This window comes from Piliocolobus tephrosceles, chromosome 7, assembly GCF_002776525.5.
Source record: "Piliocolobus tephrosceles isolate RC106 chromosome 7, ASM277652v3, whole genome shotgun sequence".
Classification (NCBI taxonomy): Eukaryota; Metazoa; Chordata; class Mammalia; order Primates; family Cercopithecidae; genus Piliocolobus; species Piliocolobus tephrosceles.
In genome coordinates, this window is record NC_045440.1 from 28,846,606 (window position 1) to 28,869,094 (window position 22,489).

Consider the following 22,489-nt stretch of genomic DNA (forward strand, 5'->3'; position numbering starts at 1 on the left):
AAATATGAAATAATACCTACGTAGTTCATTTTCCAAAAGTGTTCAGCATATCTGCAATAATAAAAGTAACTAATATTTATTATCTGCTAAACACCATGGTAAATACTCATATGCAATCCCTCCCAAAAATCCAACTTAAGATGTATTACTGTCCCCTTTTAAACATAGTAAAATTGAGGGTAGTAAGCAGCAGAGTAGATTCAAATCCAGTGTAAACCCTGTGATAAACAGCCTTTAAACACAGATTATTCTATCTGAAACTGGCCATTTTGTCCAAGTACAGAAATCTGTGACTGCACATTTAATGTTTCCTTGTTTAACTTTAGTAAAATACTATCAAGCTTACCCCATACTGTATACAACTGGGAAGACTATGAAAAAAGAGATGACAATATATTAAGGACAAACACCACACAAACGGCCAATTATGAATCACATACAGTTGTGCTTATGAGACATGATGCTTATGTCTCTAGTATCTACTACTAACTTAATGTCAAGCTTAGTAAACACTCAATAAATATTTGTTGAATGAATGACTATAATACAGATATTTCCATGCCTTCCTTTATGGCCCCAGAAACTAATGTGCCAGATTATTTTATTTTATTTTGTTTTATTTTACTTTACTTTACTTTATTTGAGACCGAGTCTCTGTCGCCTAGGCTGGAGTGCAGTGGCACAATCTCAACTCACTGCAATCTCTGCCGTCTGGGTTCAAGCAATTCTCCTGCCTCAGCCTCCTGAGTAGCTGGGATAACAGGCGGCTGCTGCCATGCCTGGCTAATTTTTGTAGTTTTGGTAGAGACGGGGTTTCACCATCTTGGCCACGCTGGTCTTGAACTCCTGACCCTGTGATTCACCCAACTCAGCCTTTCAAAGTGCTGGAATTACAGGCATGGGCCACTGCGCCCAGCCTTCATCTGTAATTTTAAAAAGCAAGTCTACATAGCATATACCTGGTCTGCTGCTGTTGTAATAGCCACTCCCATAATTAAAAACCTTCATTCTGTTGTGCTTAGACCACAACTCTAAATAATACACAGTAACTAAAAATACTCTTGTCTCTAAAAAGCCAACCTGGAAATCACTTTGCCATCTACATTTTAGAGACTATTTTTTGAAGGCAGGTAGTGTATTTACCTAAACGAGCCCTTTTCCAACTTGCAGGGCTAAAACTCAATTCTTTCCCTTCATAATTCCTCCTAAATCAAACCACCACATGGAAATAACTACTTCCAGAGGGCAAAAAATATATATGGAACAAGTAATGAAAGAAAAGGAAGAACAAGAAAAGAAAAATATATGAGATTTTATGCACACTTCCTGAAGGAAATATCAGGCTGGCAAACCTGGACTGTTTGTTTCCTAGGTTACTACCTCTCCCGACATTACCTTCCAGCCCTAGCACTGAAGTATTCACTGAAGGATCTGAAATTTTACAATGAAACACTAAAGAATCATCAATTTGTTAGTAACTCACAAATTCCTATATAGGAATTTAGATTAAGAACAAAAAAATAAAGGAGAAGGGATGACAGTTGATATCCCAGACAGTTCTATTCAAGTTTATGAATGATTTACTCTTAAGGGTGGCAAGACTTAATGCAAATGAACATAGAGGAAACTGTCAGCTCCATTGTGGTTCGACCAATAGAAGCACAGCTCCATCTTGGCTGTGCACTAGACTGCATTACAAACAGACGATACCATCGCTTCAACAGCATCCTCTCAGACAAGAGGTAGGTTTATATGATCTTTTTTATTTAGTGGTACATGTCCTTATGATGCAATAGGAAAATATTTTACCCTGAAAAATCAACCAGAAAGCTTTGCTACTACTAAATATCAAGAAAAAGCAATGTATTCGTTTCACTGCTTGGTAGGATTTTATTATGAAAATATGAAGACTGCCTTGTGCTATTTGATAAGCACCCTTACCATCTGTGCCTTAATGGAAAATTCATTACATTTTACATGAACCTGATCTATATCCAGACCTTACAGTAAACCACAGCTTTTTAGTTTAACTGGTTACTTGCTAATTTCATTTTCTCTGAGAGATTTCATTTCTGCAGTTTGGTCTGTCTTAACAAAGGATTTTTCTTAAAGAAAAACCTAGACCAAAAGCGAATCCCAGACTAAGGCTTTCTGATTCTATGTGCAAATGATATTGGCTGCTAAAAAACAGTTACTTATAAGAAACTTTGTTACATTTTTTTAGAATATGAGAATATACTCCAAAATTATTTTTATTTTACTTTGAACGTAAATGCAGAGAATGCTAAGAAATTATCACAATTTTTATATAAAAGACCATAAAAGGTATCGTAAAACAGGCTGCATTATACTACAACCAAACAGATAATTTATACAGCTTCAGACTTAACATTTTAATTAAAATAATTCTTCACTGTGAAATTTATCTCTCATAATATACAAGTCATGCTATTAAACAAAAACCTTCTTAAACAGCCTTTCATTTTTGATATCAATTTATCACACCATTTAAATATAATGTTGCAGTCATTCTTAAACTGATCTTCAAAATAAATACAAAGTAAGTCCTTTTGATAAGCTGCATTTTAAAATAAAAATATGTCCTAAGAAGAACCAGTTAAGAAAGGAGAGTAAGTACCTTTCTAGGTAACAAGATTATCTTCGTGGCTCAGAGCAATCGTTCATGTCTATTAAAAATTAGTATCAACTGCTGACCAAATTTCTGATTTTATACTATTCAAGCATGAAAATTTAGTTATTTACTAGATGTTAGAACTCCAGGACACAAACTATATCTGACCTAAAGAGCCAACTTCCGCCCTTTTACCTTGCCAGTAAGTTTATTTAATCTTTAAAGGGTTTTTTTTTTCCTTCATAATTTCTATTACTTTTCTTAGTCGGCATTCAGTTAGCCTGAGCAAAGTATCCCCTGCAAAATCCAGAGGTTGCTGTCACAGGATATTAGATCTGTCCACGTTCAGCACAGTGGAGTTAATTACCTAGAAAACATTTGTGCTTGCTACAGAAAGTAGAGAAGCACCAAAGAAAAGTCTCAGATAAAATAAAAATAACTTTGTCAAATAAAACAGTTAACTTACAACTCAAATTTCAGGTAAACTGTAAACAGAAACCCCTACCACCCACATTGTTTTAACACTCTTATCATCAGCCTACATTTTGCTAGGAATATGTCTATTGTTAGCACAGATGGAGACTCATTGCTGTTTCACCAAACTGCCTAGAGACATGGCCTAAGTTCCAGAGCTTAAATTAAGTGAGTTGCTCTATATTTACAGGCTATTACAATTAATTGATCATATTTCAAAGTGATATGCTTAAAAGCACTTCAGAATTCAATTCAAAGGCTTTTACCATAAATACAGCAAAAGCATAATTTTATTCTCATCTGGCAACCCAAAGGTTCCAGAACAGTTCCAAGTCCCTCCCATCTCCATCAACACTCCGCTGGGGCCTTTGGAAATGGGAGAAAACATACCAAAATTAACATAAAACAAAACTAAAACACATACACTAAAAAAAATTATGTGATTTACTTTAAAGCTCCCCATTCCTGTAATCAAATTTTAAAGCATGGGTAGGGAAGTCCAGAAAAAGACTGTTTTACTTTTTAAAAAAAAATACGATTTTCTCTTGTTTTTCATAAAGAATGTTTATAGCATTTGCTTAATATAAACTTACATTTTAATTTCAAAACTAAGTCTCAGGATAGGAGAAAATCCTAATGATATATTTCTCTTTTTTGGCTGGGGGGACGGACTCTCACTCTATTGCCCAGGCTAGAGTGCTACACTGTAGTGGCACAATCATGGCTCACTGCAACCTCTGCCACCCAGACTCATGAGATTCTCCTGCCTTGGCCACCTGAGAAGCTACGATCACACGCCTGCCATCACAACTGGCTAATTTTTGTGTTTTTAGTAGAGATGGAGCTTCGCCATGTTGGTCAGGCCAGTCTTGAACTTACGACCTCACATGATCTGCCCACCTCAGGCTCCCAGAGTGCTAAGACTACAGGCCTAATGGTATATTTCTTTCTGTACGCTTAATTATGCCTAATGCATGAAAGTAAGATTTAGCCTTTACTCTAAATTAAACATCAAAAATTACTAGAGCTCTACCCTACTTTGAAAGACGTACCACACTAAATTTAAGGTGGAAAATGACTCCATATTATAGTGTTTACTTTTTTCAGATATGCCCAGAAGCTAACAAACAACGAATGTTTTGAGCCATTCAGTTATCAATACACTCACAAGACAAATCATCATCATTTACAACATAACCCTGACCTATACACTTTCTTAAACTGCTTATACACTTCCAGCAAAGCATATACGTGCCTTTGGAGGTGGCCTATGGCGTTACCCATAGTCATTACCACAAGCGTAATTTGTTTTGGTTTTTTTTTTTTTTTGAGACAGGGACTCACTCTATCACCCAGGCTGGAGTGCAGTGGAGAAATCACAGCTCGCTACAACCTCAACCTCCTAGGCTCAAGCTATCCTCCCACCTGAGCCTCCCAAGTAGCTGAGACTACAGGCGCAGGTTATCATGCCCAGCTAATTTTTATTTTTGTAGAGACAGGGCCTCCCCACATTGCCCAGGCCAGTCTCAAACTCCTGGGCTTGGCCAGGCACGGTGGCTCATGTCTGTAATCCTAGCACTTTTGGAAGCCAAGGTGGGTGGATTACCTGAGGTCAGGAGTTCAAGACCACCCTGGCCAACATGGTGAAACCCCATCTCTACTAAAAATACAAAAATTAGCTGGGCGTGATGGTACACATCTGTAATCCCAGCTACTCAGGAGGCTGAGGCAGGAGAATCGCTTGAACCAGGAGGCAGAGGTTGCAACGAATTAAGATTGTGCCACTGTACTCCAGCCTGGGTGACACAGCCAGACTCTCTTTCAAACCAAAAGCAAACTCCTGGGCTCAAGTGATTCTCCTGCCTCAGCCTCCCAAAGTGCGGAGGTTACAGGCATGAGCCACTGCATCCGGCCAAGCATAATTATTATAAGCATTTTTATGTGTGAATAAAGTATACAGTCTAATAAAAATGACAGTGTTTCCTAATCCTAATTTGAATTTTTTGGAACCCAGAATACTCAATAAATGCATTAAATAGATACATAAACAACAGGCTTTAAGTGAAAGCAGGTTTATTAAGAAAGCAAAGGAATACTCAGCAGTACTTTATAAGTTTTATTAGGCTAAAGTTTTGTATTATAGTGAATCAAATAAGTCAATATTGATAGCTGATTTAACTAGATGTGTTACATTTTGAAAGCACAAAGGGATTTTATCTTTTTGAATTAAAGGAGAAAAGCCAAAAAAAAAAAAAGGAAAAGAATAAAAGAATGGTTTCTCCATACCAATCCATATTGTTGGCTAACAATAGACTTTTAAGAGAGCCAAGAATAAGGAATAGTACTTTTTATTTCTCCTTTTAAAAGTAGATGATTTATTTAGCTTTCAAATAAATATATTCAAATGGTTGAAAAAAACAAAAGAATACAAGGTACAGGTTAAGAAGCCTCAAACATATCCCTGTGCCTCACTCTCCTCCCTATGGATCCCCATCCACACCATCATTGTGATTAATTTCTTGCAGGTCTTTCCAAGATTTCTGTACAGATACAAGCAAATAAGAGTATATATTTCCCCTTTTCCTATATACATTGTCCTACACCTTGTTTTTTTCACTTAAGAACATATCCTAAATATCTTTCCTAAAACTCAGTTACCTATGATTCAATTGTGTGGATATACCATATTAATTTAACCAGAAGAATAGTTCATTAATGGACACAAGTTAACCTCAAATAACTGAATTTAGTTATGTATCTGTCTGCATTCCTGACTGCCTCTTTCTATTTTTGAGGCCAGGAGACCTGAAAATATTTTAAGCAGTTCACTTGTAACTCAAAAGTAGACAAGACATCTTTTTTTTTTTTTCTGGAGATGGAGTTTCACTCCACGCTGGAGTGCAATGACACAATCTTGGCTCACCGCAAACTCTGCCATCTGGGTTCAAGCGATTCTCCTGCCTCAGCCTCCTAAGTAGCTGGGATTACAGGCATGCGCCACCATGCCCAGCTAATTTTGTATTTTTAGTAGAGACGGGGTTTCTCCATGTTGGTCAGGCTGGTCTCAAACTCCTGATCTCAGGTGATCCGCCCGCCTTAGCCCCTCAAAGTGCTGGGATTATAAGCATGAGCCACTGTGCCCGGCCCATTGTAAAATTCCATTTTGAAATGGCAACTTGGTCTTTATAACTTCTCCCCAAAAGTCAATACAAACAAAAGAGGTCTACTCACAATAAATTAAAATACAAAGTAATGACTTCAGTATAATTTCAACCAGATACAAGTTATAGATTTATATAGCCAATTTCTAGAAGAAAAGAAAAAACACTAAAGGGACATTATGTTAAGGAGACACAACTGAGAGGTGCTTTTATTTATTTAAAATTGCTGCCGGGCGCGGTGGCTCACGCCTGTAATCCCAGCACTTTGAGAGGCCGAGGCAGGTGGATCACGAGGTCAGGAGATCGAGACTATCCTGGTTAACAAGGTGAAACCCAGTCTCTACTAAAAATACAAAAAAAAATTAGCCAGGCGTGGTGGCAGGCGCCTGTAGTGCCAGCTACACAGGAGGCTGAGGCAGGAGAATGGCATGAACCTGGGGGGCGGAGCTTGCAGTGAGCCAAGATCACGCCACTGCACTCCAGCCTGGGCGACAGAGCGAGACTCCGTCTCAAAAAAAAAAAATAAAGATAAAAAAATAAAATAAAATTGCTATAATAAGGCCAGGTGTGGTGGCTCACGTGGGTAGATCACATGAAGTCAGGAGTTCGAGTCCAGCCTGGCCAACATGGTAAAACCCTGTCTCTAGAAAAAATATAAAAATTTGCCAGGCATGGTGGTAGGTGCCTGTAATCCCAGCTACGAGGAAGGCTGAAGCAGGAGAATCACTTGAAACCAGGAGGCAGAGGTTGCAGTGAGCCGAGATTGCACCATTGCACTCCAGCCTGGGCAACAGAGTGAGACTCCGTCTAAAAAATAAATAAATAAATAAATAATGACTATAATAATGTTACTTAAATCAATAGTAAACATTTTAAATTAACATTAACTTCACCAATAAGGCAGATTAAACTAATCTGAGAGGCAGAATGTAGGAACTGCTTCTCTCTACTCTCTTTTCTCTATCACCCTTCTCCTCACAGTTACTTCTAATGCCAGGTTTAGAAGAGAAGGATTCAAAAGAAATTTCCAGATTTTAAAAAGGGATCGACCTGGAAGGCCTTAACAGAAAGTCTAAGGAATATTTCCATAAATGCTGGGGTGATCCTCAACTAGCCCAGGTAAAGTGATTGGACAGACGCCCAAGCAATTCCTTCTGCTCTTTGCCCACCCACACATGTGCAGCGCCCTGGGTTTCCCAAAAGGTCTGTTCTTCTCCCTCTCACTCTCATTAACTCTGTTCTTCAAAAATGACCTGAAACTCATTTACACTTAAGTAAAAATAATGTGTGCTACCCCTCACAGGAATATCTGTATTTTGGCAGTGCTAAAAATCTTAAAAGGATCTCCAAAAGCTGAGCATTTTTAAGGCATTTGAATGTGGGCATGTATGCATGACACTACTCTATTGGGGAGGCTGGGTCAAAGAGGACCTAACTTTTGTCTCCATTTAAATAAGTTTCTGGGCAGGCGTGGTGGCTCACGCCTGTAATCCCAGCACTTGGGGAGGCCAAAGTGAGTACATCACCTGACGTCAGGAGTTCAAGACTAGCCTGGCCAACATGGTGAAACCCCATTTCTACTAAAAATACCAAAAAAAAAAAAAAAAAAAAAAATTGCTGTGCATGGTGGCAGGCGCCTGTAATCCCAGCTACTTCAGGAGGCTGAGGCAGGAGAATCGTTTGAACCTGGGAAGGGGAGGTTGCAGTGAGCCAAGATCACGCCACGGCACTCCAGCCTGAGCAACAAGAGTGAAACTCTGTCTCAAAAAAAATAAAAATAAGTTTCTACAAGTTAATTGAATATTTGTGTGCATGCTGATGAGAATTAGAGGCAGCAACAAGCCAGAAGTTGAAGGGGCTGCAGCCTATTAGGATATTCACATTACACAAGGGGCACCACTTACATCATATTCTACATGAATGGCACCCCACAACACAATACAAATGGTGCTCCCTGGAATTGTGCAAGGTAGCATCCCTACTTTCTATAAGAAGTACTCTGAAAAGAAAATACAAAGGATAAAAGGATAATTTTTGAAACACTGAGTATAGTCTGAAAAAACTGTAATGTAATAGGAAGTTACACATCTCTGTTTCACACCATGTATTTCTGCATGATCCTGAACTAAAAGAAGCAATTGATTTTATTACTGCCCATCAGTCTGTCTCTAACTTCAAGACAAAGGGTCACCAAGTACGATAAAACAGGATTCTTAAATCCAAAAGAAAACATGTATTTAAGTCTTTACTTCTGGCTCAGATCATCACTTTAACCTTCAAAATGCAGGAAAAAAGAAAGGAGGCAAGTCCATTCAGAGGTGAAGTGATTCACAAAGCAAACCTAAGAAAACAAAAACCTTAGAAAACATTATTTTATCAACCCAAAATTTTTTATTTATTAAGAAAACAAATTTAAGGAATATATTGTTATGGCTTTGAGTTTGGGGTGTGACAATAATACTGTGGTTATGTTTAAAAATAGAGTCCTCACCATTGGGAGATATATACTGAAATATTTCTAGGTGAATAATGTCTTGAATTTGCTTTAAAAAAGCCATTGGGGTGGAAGCAAACGGGTAGAGGTAGAGATGGGCCAAAAGTTGATGAATGAAGTTGAATTGTAAGTACATCGGGGAGGCTGGGGACACAGTGGCTCCCGCCTTGTAATCCCAGCACTTTTGGAGACCAAGGAAAGTGGATCACAAGGTCAGGAGTTCGAGACCAGCCTGATCAACATGGTGAAACCCCATCTCTACTAAAAATACAAAAATTAGCCAGGCATGGTGGCGTGTGCCTGTAATCCCAGCTACTCAGGAGGCTGAGGCAGGAGAATCACTTGAACCCAGGAGGTAGAGGTTGTAGTGAGCTGAGATCACATCATTGCACTTCAGCCTGGGGGACAGGCCGAGACTCTGTCTCAAAAAAAACAAAAAAAGTGGCCGGGCGCGGTGGCTCAAGCCTGTAATCCCAGCACTTTGGGAGGCCGAGGAAGGCGGATCACGAGGTCAGGAGATCGAGACCATCCTGGCTAACACGGTGAAACCCCGTCTCTACTAAAAAATACAAAAAAAAAAAAAAACTAGCCGGGGGAGGTGGCGGGCGCCTGTAGTCCTAGTTACTCGGGAGGCTGAGGCAGGAGAATGGCGTGAACCCGGGAGGCGGAGCTTGCAGTGAGCTGAGATCCGGCCACTGCACTCCAGCCTGGGCGACAGAGTGAGACTCCGTCTCAAAAAACAAAACAAAACAAAACAAAACAAAAAAAGTACATGGAATACTCTGGTTTCTCTTCAGATCATACAAATCTCTCACCTTTTACTAAAGATTTCTTTGGAGAGGAACAATTCTAAGTCTTAACCGAATTTTTGAGGCCCTGCATCTATAAGCCTAGTAAGAAAAATAAATAAATAAAGTACATGGGGTTCACACTACTTTGTGGTTTTCGTTAAATGAAACACTCTCACACACAAGGTATCTCCAGAATTTACAAAAATATTTGGTACACATTAGGTAATCCATAAGCATTTGTTATAAAAATAAAATCCTGTTTACAACTATGTAGTAAAGAAAAAGCATACAGAATGACAATCGATAAATTACTGAAGTGGAACTACATTTCTTCTCTTATTTCCAAAATGTTCTTAGTGCACAGGTTATTTTATAATTTTTAAAACCTAAGTGTTAAAATATTTGTTAGAGATCAAGATAGTAAAAACTAATTTAGTTCCTCATTACTGTAGTTCCATACTAACAAATCTTTGATTCTAACAGTCCCCATTTAAGAGCTAACAAGTACCAGGTCAACAAGAGCTAAACTTAATTCAAGAATACTGAAACTTGAACTCACTAGCTTATTTTGTGAAATGGAACAATAATTTAATAACTGATACCTTTGGGAGGGCTGAATTTGTCTGTTTTTCAAAATATTTATGTCTATGGGTCACTTAGGTATACGAAACTCTTAAGACTAACATCTGCAACCCCAAGATTAGGGTCTCTTCACAGACAACTCTAACCTAAAATTTTATTATCCTCATTCTGAAAACTGGCATTATTTGGCTTTTCTTTCTCTACTATTTTTCACTCAGCCACTATTTCCTGATTCAGATCAACAGATTAACTGCCATCAAAGTTTAAAAGAGGGGAAACAGGAGACAGAAATACACTGAACCAAAAAGGTAAGAAGAATCCACAAGGCTAATGATAAAAGCTTTTCGAGGGGCAGTTTGAAGAACATAACCTTAAAACGCCAAGATTTGTTGTAGATAATAGCTCACTGACCACTGCTTTAATCAAGTTTTAAACCAATTCAGCTGCCTTTTCCCCTTCCATTAGCAGTTAATTTCTATATAAGAATAATTTCTTTTTCTTTTTTTTTTTTTTTTGAGACAAGGTTTCATTCCCATTGTCCAGGCTAGAGTGCAGCAGCATGATCTTGGCTCACCACAACCTGTGCCTCCCTGGCTCAAGCAATCTTCCTGGCCTAGCCTCCCAAGCAGCTGGGACTACAGGCACGCACCACCATGCCTGGCTAATTTTTGTATGTTTTGTAGAGATGGGTTTCGCCATGTTGACCAGGCTGGTCTTGAACTCCTGGGCTCAAGTGATCTGCCTAGCTCGCTCTCCCAAAGTGCTGGGATTACAGGCGTGAGCCACCATGTCTGGCCTGAATCTCATATATATATATATATATATATATTTTTTTTTTTTCATCTAGCAAATAATATACATTAAAAAACAGGGTATGGTTTACTAAATACGTTGGCCCAGATATACAAAAAAATTCAAAATGACCATTTAGGCATTAATTAAGGAAGATTCATCTTGCCTATACAAATTTACTAAGAAATCTTACTACTGAGATTTGAATGAACAGATCTGTAGTTTGCTTACATAAATTCATTTTCTACCTTTTTTATAGATTCAAAAGAGCAATATAAGAAGTGGAATCTCTAAGAATGGCTTCCAGCCTCTGGAATGAAACCACCACCTCTGTTTATCAGTACCTTGGTTTTCAAGTTCAAAAAATTTACCCTTTCCATGACAACTGGAACACTGCCTGCTTTGTCATCCTGCTTTTATTTATATTTACAGTGGTATCTTTAGTGGTGCTGGCTTTCCTTTATGAAGTGCTTGACTGCTGCTGCTGTGTAAAAAACAAAACCGTGAAAGACTTGAAAAGTGAACCCAACCCTCTTAGAAGCATGATGGACAACATCAGAAAACGTGAAACTGAAGTGGTCTAACACTCTACAGAAGATGAACAAAATCTCTGAAAGCAGCTCAACCTCTTCCAAGAAAAAAAAATCTTCTGAAGCCAACTGTTGCTACAAAACAAATTCTGACTGAAAGGTTAAAAGATTTCTAGTAGAAGGGGAAAAACAAGTTAAATATGCACTGTTTCTGTGTGTAGCCATTTCATTAAACATACAGTAAAACTTCAAAAATGTGAATTTATCAATCTGTTTAATACTGACACTTCGAAAACTGGATAAAAGATTCCTAGAGTTCAATATTAAACAGCAAAAGAAAGGTAAGCTGGAAAACACAAGCAAGGTTAATGATGCTAAGATAATTTTATACCTAACCAATTCACGTAGACCAAAAAATAGTGTGTTGGTAACAAAAATGCTATTTAAAATGTGTTTCTAAGCCCAAAGTAAAATACTTCCACTTACACATATATTTGCATAAAATTCTCACAAAACTGACTTACTGCTTAGTTAGAAATGCATGATACAGGAAAGGCCTAGTCTATTTTCAAACTAAAACTTACTACTACACCCCTTCATTTCCTGAGTTTGTTCTTTCATTTTCTCTCTCTTATTTATACCTCAAAGGCTAAGATAACCAAGGCAGAAAGACTACCAAAAAAAAAAAAGGTCAAAAAAAAAAAAAAAAAGGTCAAAAGATAGGGCCACTCAACACCTGTTGAGAAATATGGTAGTTTTATTTCTTTGAATTCCAAGGGCTATATATTTTGTGACCCTAACACTATTTTGCTATCCCCCATGAGCAAACCAAAGCATGCTCTTAACCACTATACTACCCCTAAGTCAGAAATGTCACTCCTGGAAATGTATCCTGAGCACTTAGTTCAAATGTAAAAAGCTCAAAGTACAAAGATTTTTACAACAGCATTACTCAAAATAACAAAAAATGGAAAAAAGTTAACTAAGCCTTTAACTAAATGTGGTGCATCAACTTAATGAATTATTAAAAAGCAACTGAAGGCCGGGCACAGTGGCTCATACCTGTAATCCCAGTACTTTGGAAGGCCAAGGCGGATCGATCACAAGGTCAGGAGTTCGAGACCAGCCTGGCCAAGATGGTGAAACTCTGTCTATACTAAAAATACAGAAATTAGCTGGGCATGGTGGGGAGCACCTATAATCCCAGCTACTTGGGAGGCTGAGGCAGGAGAACTGCTTGAACCCGGGAGGCAGAGGTTGCAGCGAGCCAAGATTACACCACTGCACTCTAGCCTGGGTGACACAGCAAGACTCCATCTCAGGAACAACAACAAAAAAAAGGCAACTGAAAATTCTGGCAAGATAGAAAAGTATTTAAAAGTAAAAAATAAATTCAGCATATAAAAGTTTTAGTACAATTATTGATGATATTATAAATTAATATACATATGAGTAAGGTTTAAAAACAAATACGGAGAATTAGAATAGCTGGTATATTAAGAGGGCTCTGGGGACAAAAAAAAGCACTAGATATTATAAGATACTTTTTTTTTTAAATCTCCATTACTGATAGAATTTTTTGTGTGTAATAAATAACTGTGTGGTAAAGAGAGGAAATCTGTTATTTCCAATTTAAAGAATCTTGGCTGGGTGCAGTGGCTCACACCTGCACTTGGGGAGGCTGAGGCAGGTGGATCACCTGAGGTCAGGAGTTCAAGACCAGCCTGGTTGACATGGTGAAACCCCATCTCTACTAAAAATACAAAAAAAAAAATTAGCCAGACATGGGGGTGGGGCCCCTGTAATACCAGCTACTTGGGAGGCTGAGGCAGGAGAATCACTTGAACCTGGGAGGCAGCAGTTGCAGTGAACCGAGATCACGCCATCGCACTCCAGCCTCAACAAGAGTGAAACTCCACCTCAAACAAACAAAAAAAAGAATTTTAACTGCCAGTCTGAAATAACTCTTCCACAAAGTTTTTTTTATATTTATTCTCACATTAGAAACACAAATAACGTAACCAATTTTAAAAGGACTTGTGAAGCTTGGGTATATAAAATATTTTCGTAACCAGGAACTGAGCACTGTTAAAACCACATACATTTTCATGAACGTTGGATTCTTGGCAATAGATGGGAAGTATGCAAGTCCTTTAATAACCAGATTTTTTAATAGTGTACATTATCAACTTCCTCCCCCACCCTATGCTGTAATTTATTTAGTCATCCAACAAATATTTATTGAGTGCTTACTACATGTCAGCAATTGGGCCAGATACTGAGGGCAGAATGGCAAACAAAGAACCACATCATTACAATGGAGCACATTGGGAGCTCTGTCAGAAAGAGTGCTATGGGAACTCAAAGGTTATACACTGAATTCACACTGAAAAATGAGAATAATATGACTTTTAAGCTGAAACTTTAACAGGACAGAACCAAAAGAGGGTAGGAGGTAAGAAAGAATATTCCAGGAAGAGGAAATAATATGAATATTATGATATAATATGAATATTTATGAAGCCAAGAGGCAAGAGAAAATAAAGCATGTTGGAGGAGCTACAAGTCAGTATCACTAGGACAGAGTACAAGGAGAACAGTATGATACCATGCCTAAGAGATAATTAGAGGCCAGATCAGGTAGACACGCAGGCTGCAGTAAAACATGGACTGTATCTGAAAAACAATAACAATTAGCTTGAGCAGAAAGCAACATGATCTAATGAGAAAAATCACTGCTGTATGAAGAATGAACACGAAAGCAGGTAAACCAGGAGACCTGGTCAACAGCTAATCTAGCAATCCAATGATCGTGGCCTGAACTAGAGTGGCATGGTAGCCTTCAGTGTTTATACCCAATATTTCCAGCTCTCTTCATTAAGGAAAGCATTCACTTCAGAGCCCCCTATGGTTGGGAACATAACTTGGGCCAATGAATGACCTGTGACTAACTCTGGCCAATGAGCTGTGACAGGATGTGACGTGTGTCACCTCCAGGCCACAGCACTTAACTGCTAGTGCAAACTCTTCCAGAGTTTGTTTTCCTGCTAGTACAGAGCTCACGAACATTTGAGCTACCAGCTGCTCCATCAGCCTGGGTCCTTGAGTGACTGTAACTAGCTAAGACGCCTGCCAAACCATGATAAACATGCAGTATGATGGAGAAACAAGCTTTTGTTGTTTTAAGAAACTGAGATTTTTGGGACTCTTACCACAACACAGTTTATCCTACCCTGACTGTTAGGGAAAACCCTGGCCAACCAAAGAGAAGTAAAGCCCTAGAAAGGCTCTTCCTGCTGTTGAACGGGACCTGTTTGTGTGGAAGATCAAATTCACTACCCCATACCTGTAGCCTAAACTACAAAATGCAAAGACATTTTTGAGCAGGTCAAAGGCTCAAGCAGCTTAATCCTAAGAGTGGCTATGTTAACATTTAAAACAGTTTTTTACATTTCTGTTTACGATGAGTTAATTCTAAGTAAAATTCAATGGAATGACAAACCTAACATATATTATAAGAATGACGGCCGGGCGCGGTGGCTCAAGCCTGTAATCCCAGCACTTTGGGAGGCCGAGGCGGGCGGATCACGAGGTCAGGAGGCTAACACAGTGAAACCCTGTCTCTACTAAAAATACAAAAAACTAGCCGGGCGAGGTGGCAGGCGCCTGTAGTCCCAGCTACTCCAGAGGCTGAGGCAGGAGAATGGCGTAAACCCAGGAGGCAGAGCTTGCAGTGAGCTGAGATCCGGCCACTGCACTCCAGCCCGGGCGACAGAGCAAGACTCCGTCTCAATAAAAAAAAAAAAAAAAAAAAAGAATGACAGGCCTACTTTGATTTTTAAAAAAGCTTTGCTTTAAAATCAGTTACTAAAACAGCTTGTAGGATATGTAAAAAATTAACATCAACAGAAATTATTATTACTACAATTTGAAGTAACTAAATAATTTCAGCTGTGAATTAAGTGACTGACATTGTTTAAAAGATAATGTAAGAGTAAACTAAACCCAAAGCAAGCAGAAGGAAGGAAATAATAAATACTGATGTGGAAATAAATAAAATTAAAAAAAAAATAAAAAACAGAAAAGCCAAGGAAATCAAAGGTTGGTTCTCAGAAAAAAATCAACAAAATTGATGAACCTTTAGCCAAACTGATCAAGAAAAAAGGGAGAAAACATAAATTCCTGAAATCAGAAATGAAACAGGGCACCAGGTGTGGTGGCTCAAGCCTGTAATCTCAGCACTTTAGGAAGCAGCGGCAGGGGGATCATCTGAGGTCAGGAGTTCAAGACTAGCCTGGCCAACATGGTAAAACTCCGTCTCTACTGAAAATACAAAAATTAGCCAGGCATGGTGGCACACGCCTGTAATTCCAGCTACTCTGGGGGCTGAGACAGGAGAATCACTTGAACCTGCAAGGCAGAGGTTGCAGTGAGCCGAAATCGCACCACCACACTCCAGCCTGGGCGACAGAGCAAAACTCCGTCTCAAAAAAAAAAAAAAGAAAGAGGGGATATCACTACTGACTTTATAGAAATCAAAAGGATTAAAAGGGAATACTTTGAAAACCCTTAGACAATGTAAATGACAAAATGAATAAATTCCTAAAAAGCCACAAAGTACCAAAATTAACTCAAAAAGAAACAGAAAATCTGAGTAAACTGAAAAGAAAAAATTCTTACAAAGAGTTTTCCACAAAGGAAAGCTGAAGCCCAAATGGCTTCACCAGTGAATTCTACCAAACATTTTAAAAAATAACAAAGTTTCACAAACTCTTTCAGAAAACAGGGAAAAGGGAGTGCTTCACAAATCGTTTAAGGAGGCCAGAATTACCCTGAGAGGCACCAGAGAAAAACAAAACTACAGATCAAGTTCCTCGGGAATAGAGATGCAAAAATCCAGAACGAAATACCAGCAAATTGAATACCACAACAAATAAAAACGATTATACACCATAACCAAGTAGGATTTTATTTCAGGAATAAATGCAAGGTTGTTTGAACATCTAAACATCAATTAATGTTAATATACCATATTAATAGACTAAAGGTGAGAACATGATCATCTCATTAGATACAGAAAAAGCATCAGACAACATCCTGTACCCACTTATGACTAAAACTCTCGACAGTTAGATGCGGTAGCTTATGCCTATAATCCCAGTACTTTGGGAGGCTAAGGGGGATGGATCCCTTGAACCGAGGAGTTTGAGACCCACCTGGGCAACAAAGTAAAACCCTCTACCAAAAAAAACCCTCTACCAAAGTAAAACCCCCTACCAAAAAAAAACCCTCTACCAAAAAAAAAAAAAAAAGTTTTAATTAGCCAAATGTGGTGGGCATGTGCTTGTAGTCTCAGCTACTCGGGAGGCTGAGGCTCACTCGAGTCAGGGAGTTTCAAGGCTGCAGTGAGTCATGATCATGCTGCGTACTTCAGCCTGGGCAACGGAGTAAGACCCTGTCTCAAAATAAAACAAACAAAAGGCAGGGCGCAGTGGCTCACGCCTGTAATTCCAGCACTCCGGGAGGCTGAGGCAGGTGGATCAAAAGGTCAGAAGACCGAGACCATCCCGGTTAACACGGTGTAACCCCATCTCTACTAAAAATACAAAAAAAATAATTAGCCGGGCGTGGTGGTGGGTGCCTGTAGTCCCAGCTACTCGGGAGGCTGAGGCAGGAGAATGGTGTGAACCTGGGAGGCAGAGCTTGCAGTGAGCCAAGATTGCGTCACTGCACTCCAGCCTGGGCGACAGAGCAAGACTCCATCTCAAAAAAAATAAAATAAAAAGAAAACAAACAAAAAAACCCCACCTCTCAACAAACTAGAAATAGAGGGGACCTTCTTCAACTGAAAAGGGCATGTACAAAAACCTGCAGAAATATCCAAAATACAGCCAGTCCAGATAGGCGAAATAAATAAAAATTAAAAAGTTCACACTGGAAGAAAGACAACTGTTCTTATTCACAGATGACATAATCTTGAGGTAGAAAATCCTAGGGAGGCCGGGCGTGGTGGCTCAAGCCTGAAATCCCAGCACTTTGGGAGGCTGAGACGGCGGGATCACGAGGTCAGGAGATCGAGACCATCCTGGCTAACACGGTGAAACCCCGTCTCTACTAAAAAATACAAAAAACTAGCCGGGCGAGGTGGTGGGTGCATATAGTCCCAGTTACTCGGGAGGCTGAGGCAGGAGAATGGCGTGAACCCGGGAGGCGGAGCCTGCAGTGAGCTGAGACCCAGCCACTGCACTCCAGCCTGGGCAACAGAGCGAGACTCCGTCTCAAAAAAAAAAAAAGAAAAAAAAAGAAAATCCTAGGGAAACCACACAAAAAACTACTAGAAATAAAAAACAAGTTGTCAGGTTATAGAACACAAGATCAATGTATAAAAAAACTCGTTTCTATATACTAGCAATGAGCAATCCAAAAAAATCAAAGAAAACAATTTCATTCATAAATGAAATTGAATCAGAATGAAATAACTGCTAGGTGCAATGGCTCACACCTATAATCCCAACACTTTGGGAGGCCGAGGTAGGAAGATCGCTTGAGGCCAGGAGTTTGAGACCAGCCTGGGCAACAGAGCAAGATCTTGTCTCTACAAAAAAATTTTTTAAAAGCCATCCATTCATTGACTGAAAGATCTAATATTGTTAAGATGGCAATTCTTCCCCAAATTGATTTATAGATTTGATTCAATCCCTATGGAAATCCCAGCAGGCTTTTTTGCAGATGTTGATAGATTGATCCCAAAATTTATACAGAAAAGCCAAAACAATTCTTGAAATAAAAAAGAACAAAGTTGAAGGGCTTACATTTCTCAGTCTCAAACCTTAATTACAACGCTACAGCACTCAAGAGAAATAATACTGGCATAAAGACACACACAGAAGTCAACGGAACCAAATTGAGACTCCAGGAATAAACTCTTTCATTTATGGTCTACTGATATTCAACAAGGGTGCAATGCAATTCAACAGGGGAAAAGATCATTTCAAAAAACGATGCTGGGACAACTCCATAAGAACACTCAAAAAGAAAAATTTTGACCCTTATGCTAACCCATAGGCAAAAATCAACTCAAACATACTATAGACCTAAATGTAGGAGCTAAAACTACAAAACTCTTAAGAGGAAAAGACAGAAATAAATTTTCATGACCTGTGTCAGGCAAAGATTTCTTAGATAAGACACCAAGAATACAAATGATAAAAGAAAAAAACTGGTAAGCTGGACTTCATCAAAATTAAAAACTTTTGTACATACAAAGACACCATTAAGAAGATAAAATGACAAGCACTTGCTTGGAGAAAATATTTGCAAATGTATATCAGATCAAAGAATGATAGCCAGAATATATAAAGAATTATTAAATCAATAGGAAGAGGAAATATACCTCAGTTTTTTTTATGGGCAAAAAAATGTGAATAGACATTTCACCAAGGAATATATATGAATAGTCAATAAGCACATGAAACAATGTTCAACATCATTACTCATTAAGAAAATGCATATTAAAGCCACAATGATAGCACTTCACACCTATAGAAACGGCTAAGATAAAAAAGACAAAGAATATCAAGCAATAGCAAGGATGAGAAAAAACTGGAACCCTGATACATTGCTGGAGAAAATGTAAAATGGTACAGCTATTTTAGCAGTTTCTTAACAGGTCAAATATAAATTTGACATATGACCCAGAAATCTACTCTTAAGTCTCTATTCATAAGAGATAAAAAGATAAGTCTACACAAAGACTTGTACATGAATATTCATGGCAACACTATTCAAAACAGCCAAAAAGTGAAAAGAATCCAAATAACTGTTAACTGGTGAACGGATAAACAAACTGTGGTACATATATCCATACTATGGAATAGTCTTTAGCAATAAAAATGGAATGAAGTACTGACACATACTACATGGATGGAACTCAAAAATATGCTAAGTGAAAAAAAACAACACACAAAAGACCACTCATCACACAATTTCATTTATAGGAAATATCCAGAAAAGGCAAACATATAGAGACAGAAAGCAGATTATTGGTTTTCTGGGGCAGGGGTGGGAAAAGTCACTGCAAATGGGCACATCAGATCTTTCGGGGGTGATGGGAATGTTTTAAAATTGGACTGTAATAACAGCTACAAAATTCTGTAAATTTATGAAACATCTTTGAACAGTATACTTAAAATGAATGAACCGTATGGTATGTAAATTTAACCTGAATAAAGTTTTTTTAAAGAGGTAATAACCTAAATTTCAACTACAGCAGAAGACTCTTAACATCCTAAGAGCTTAAATTCTCTTATTGTCTCATCCTTTATATTCAACAAAGTGCCTATCAACAGGAGTGCTGAACTGAAAAATGAACTAGCCATAACTAAATGGTTTCCTCCTGAATAATCTGAAGAAAAACCAAACAGTCCTAACCAATTTTACTAACCAGAATTTTGTTTAGAGCCTGACGATCCTCCATGTTCTACCTTTGTTTTCTTCTTTTTCGAAGATGATGACTCAGAAGATGCTGAACGTTTTTCTACTACAGGAGTGGAAAGAGCTCGTTTTTTGAACAGCTCCCTTTCTCTCAACAGGCTTGGATCCATAATGCTACAAAGAAAAAATAAGTGTCTTTAATACAAATTCAAGTCACTCAAACCTGCACTCTAAATCCATAGATCTCAACAAGTTACTTCCCAAACAAAATTACCTTTTATTATTAGTTCTCTAGCACTTGTATTTATTCACTTATTCCTACACTCAAATAAATATTTCAGTAGTGCTTATTACATGCCAAGCACTGTACTAGCCATTATAGGAAAAAAAGAGGCCAGGCATAGTGGCTCAAGCACTTTGGGAGGCCAAGGTGGGTAGACTGCCTGAGCCCAGGAGTTGGAGACTAGCCTGGACAACATGGTAATACCTAATGTCTACAAAAAATACAAAAAATTAGGCAGGCATGGTGATGTGTGCCTACAGTCCCAGCTACTTGGGAGGCATAAGTGGGAGGATCGCTTGAGCCTAGGAGGTCAAGGCTGCAGTGAGTCGTGATAATACCACTGCACTCTAGCCTGGGTGACAGACCAAGACCCTTCTCCAAAAAAAAAAAAAAAAAGGGAGGAGGAGGAGGAGGAGGAGGAAGAGGAGGAGGAGGAAGAGGAGGAGGAGGAAGACGAAGAGGAGGAAGACGAAGACGAAGACGACGAAGAAGAAGAAGAAACAGAATTATTCTCTAAAGCTCCAGAACTGTGCTGTCCAATATGGTAGCCACTAGCCACATGTGCCTATTAAACACATGAAATGTGGCTAGTTAGAATTAAGATGGACTTTCAAGTGTAAAAACACACAAGATTTCAAAGATTTAGTATAAAGAAAAAAACTTTAATTACTAATGAGATATTTTACATTAATTACATGTTGAAGTGATACTATTTTGAATATACTGGGTTAAACAAAATGTTAACATTAATTTCACCAATTTTTCTTTTAAAATATGGCCATTAAAAAAAAAATTAAGAGACAGTGTCTCACTGTGTTGCCCAGGCCGGAGTACAGCAGCGTGATCATAGCTCAATGTAGCCTTGAACTCCTGGGCTCAAGCAATCCTCCTGACTAGCCTCCTGACTAGCTAGGACTACAAGTACACACCACCACACACAGTTAATATTTTAAAAAACGTTTTAGAGATAAGGTCTTGCTATGTTGCCCAGGCTAGTCCTGAACTCCTTGCTTCAAGCAATCCTTCTCAGTCTCCCAAAGCACTAGGATTACAAACATGAGCCACTGCACCCAGCCTAGAATATTTTCAATTACATGTGTGGCTCATACTTCCCACTCCCATTATATTTCTATTGGACAACATTGCTGTAGAAACAACATGAGGACTGCAGGGCAGAAATTCGAAGGAGGTGGATTTGGGCTCACTACAAAAACAGAGAACCATCAGAACTGCTTATAAATAAAACAGCATATTTTTAAAACTGGTGAACTCTTAATAATTAAGTGATGAAGAGGCTGAATTATTATACTGTTTGTTAGAAATGTTTACAGGGAGCCAGGCACAGTGGCTCACATATGTAATTCCAGCACTCTGGGAGGCTGAGGTGGGTTGATCACTTGAGGTCAAGAGTTTGAGACCAGCCTGGGCAACATAGTGAAACCCTATCTCTACAAAAAATACAAAAATTAGCCAGTCGTGGTGACACACACGTGTACTCCTAGCTACGCAGAAGGCTGAGGCACGAGAATCATTTAAGTCCAGTGGAGGTTGCAGTAAGCTGAGATCCCGCCACTGCACTCCAGCCTGGGTGACACAGCAAGACTGTCTCAAAAATTAAAAAATTTTAAAAAAAAATGTCCACAGAAAATTTCCAATTTGGAGGGAGGTGGTTTGAGGCAACTTCTATGTTGTGGTGGTTGTTTGTCCAGTTCTAAAATTACAACTCTAAGCAACTTCAGTACAACCAGGGAAGCTACAGGTCAACCAAGAATTCTAAACACTCCTCTCTTCTGAAGTCTGCTAGAACCCTGCAGAGGGTCTATGAAGACCTCAAGCTGACTATATAAATGAATTTGACACCGTTAAGACTAGTGTCAGCTGGGAGGAAAAAGACTCATACTTTGAAAGCTTCTAAGCACAGATAGCTCAATAAATGTTAAATGAACAACATAAGGAACAACATCTTTAAATTGCTCTGGTCCCATTATTACTGGTTTCACAAGCCTTTATTAAACGTCTTCTGTTTGTGAGGCACTGTGCTCTAAGCTTTGAAAGGCTATGGAGGATAAATCTTTGCGTGCTGCTTAGATTTGAGGAAATGGAAGTATTCAGCTAAAAATTTTAAATATAATCATTAATAAGAAATAATCAGAGTGAATTCCAATTAAGGCGTGAACAAGCACTGTACGGTGAATCAAAAACCTGCCTTCTCTGTGTTTCAATTTTTTTTTTTTTTTTTTTTTTTTGACAGAGTCTTGCTCTGCCGCCCCGGCTGGAGTGCAGTGGTGCAAAATCGGCTCAATGCAACCTCCGCCTC

General features: G+C 38.7%; 2 protein-coding genes and 1 non-coding gene across 3 annotated transcripts in view; 2 read left to right on the forward strand and 1 right to left on the reverse strand.

Moving 5' to 3' along the window:
* Positions 1-22,489, reverse strand: part of GTF2E2 (general transcription factor IIE subunit 2) — a 91,035-nt gene that overhangs the window by 65,719 nt on the left and 2,827 nt on the right. Inside the window, exon 2 of the mRNA XM_023214618.3 lies at positions 19,900-20,063. Coding sequence (XP_023070386.1) covers positions 19,900-20,059 — 160 coding nt within the window. The 5' untranslated portion in view covers positions 20,060-20,063. The remainder of the gene's footprint in view (positions 1-19,899; positions 20,064-22,489) is intronic.
* SMIM18 (small integral membrane protein 18) lies at positions 1,683-11,949 on the forward strand. The gene is made up of 3 exons (XM_023214619.2): positions 1,683-1,742; positions 10,353-10,442; positions 11,186-11,949. The coding sequence occupies exon 3, from the start codon at positions 11,223-11,225 to the stop codon at positions 11,508-11,510; it is 288 nt and encodes a 95-aa protein (XP_023070387.1). The 5' UTR covers positions 1,683-1,742; positions 10,353-10,442; positions 11,186-11,222; the 3' UTR covers positions 11,511-11,949.
* Positions 9,539-9,653, forward strand: LOC111544203. Its single transcript, XR_002732065.1, has one exon. It is a non-coding gene; the product is annotated as a U5 spliceosomal RNA (small nuclear RNA).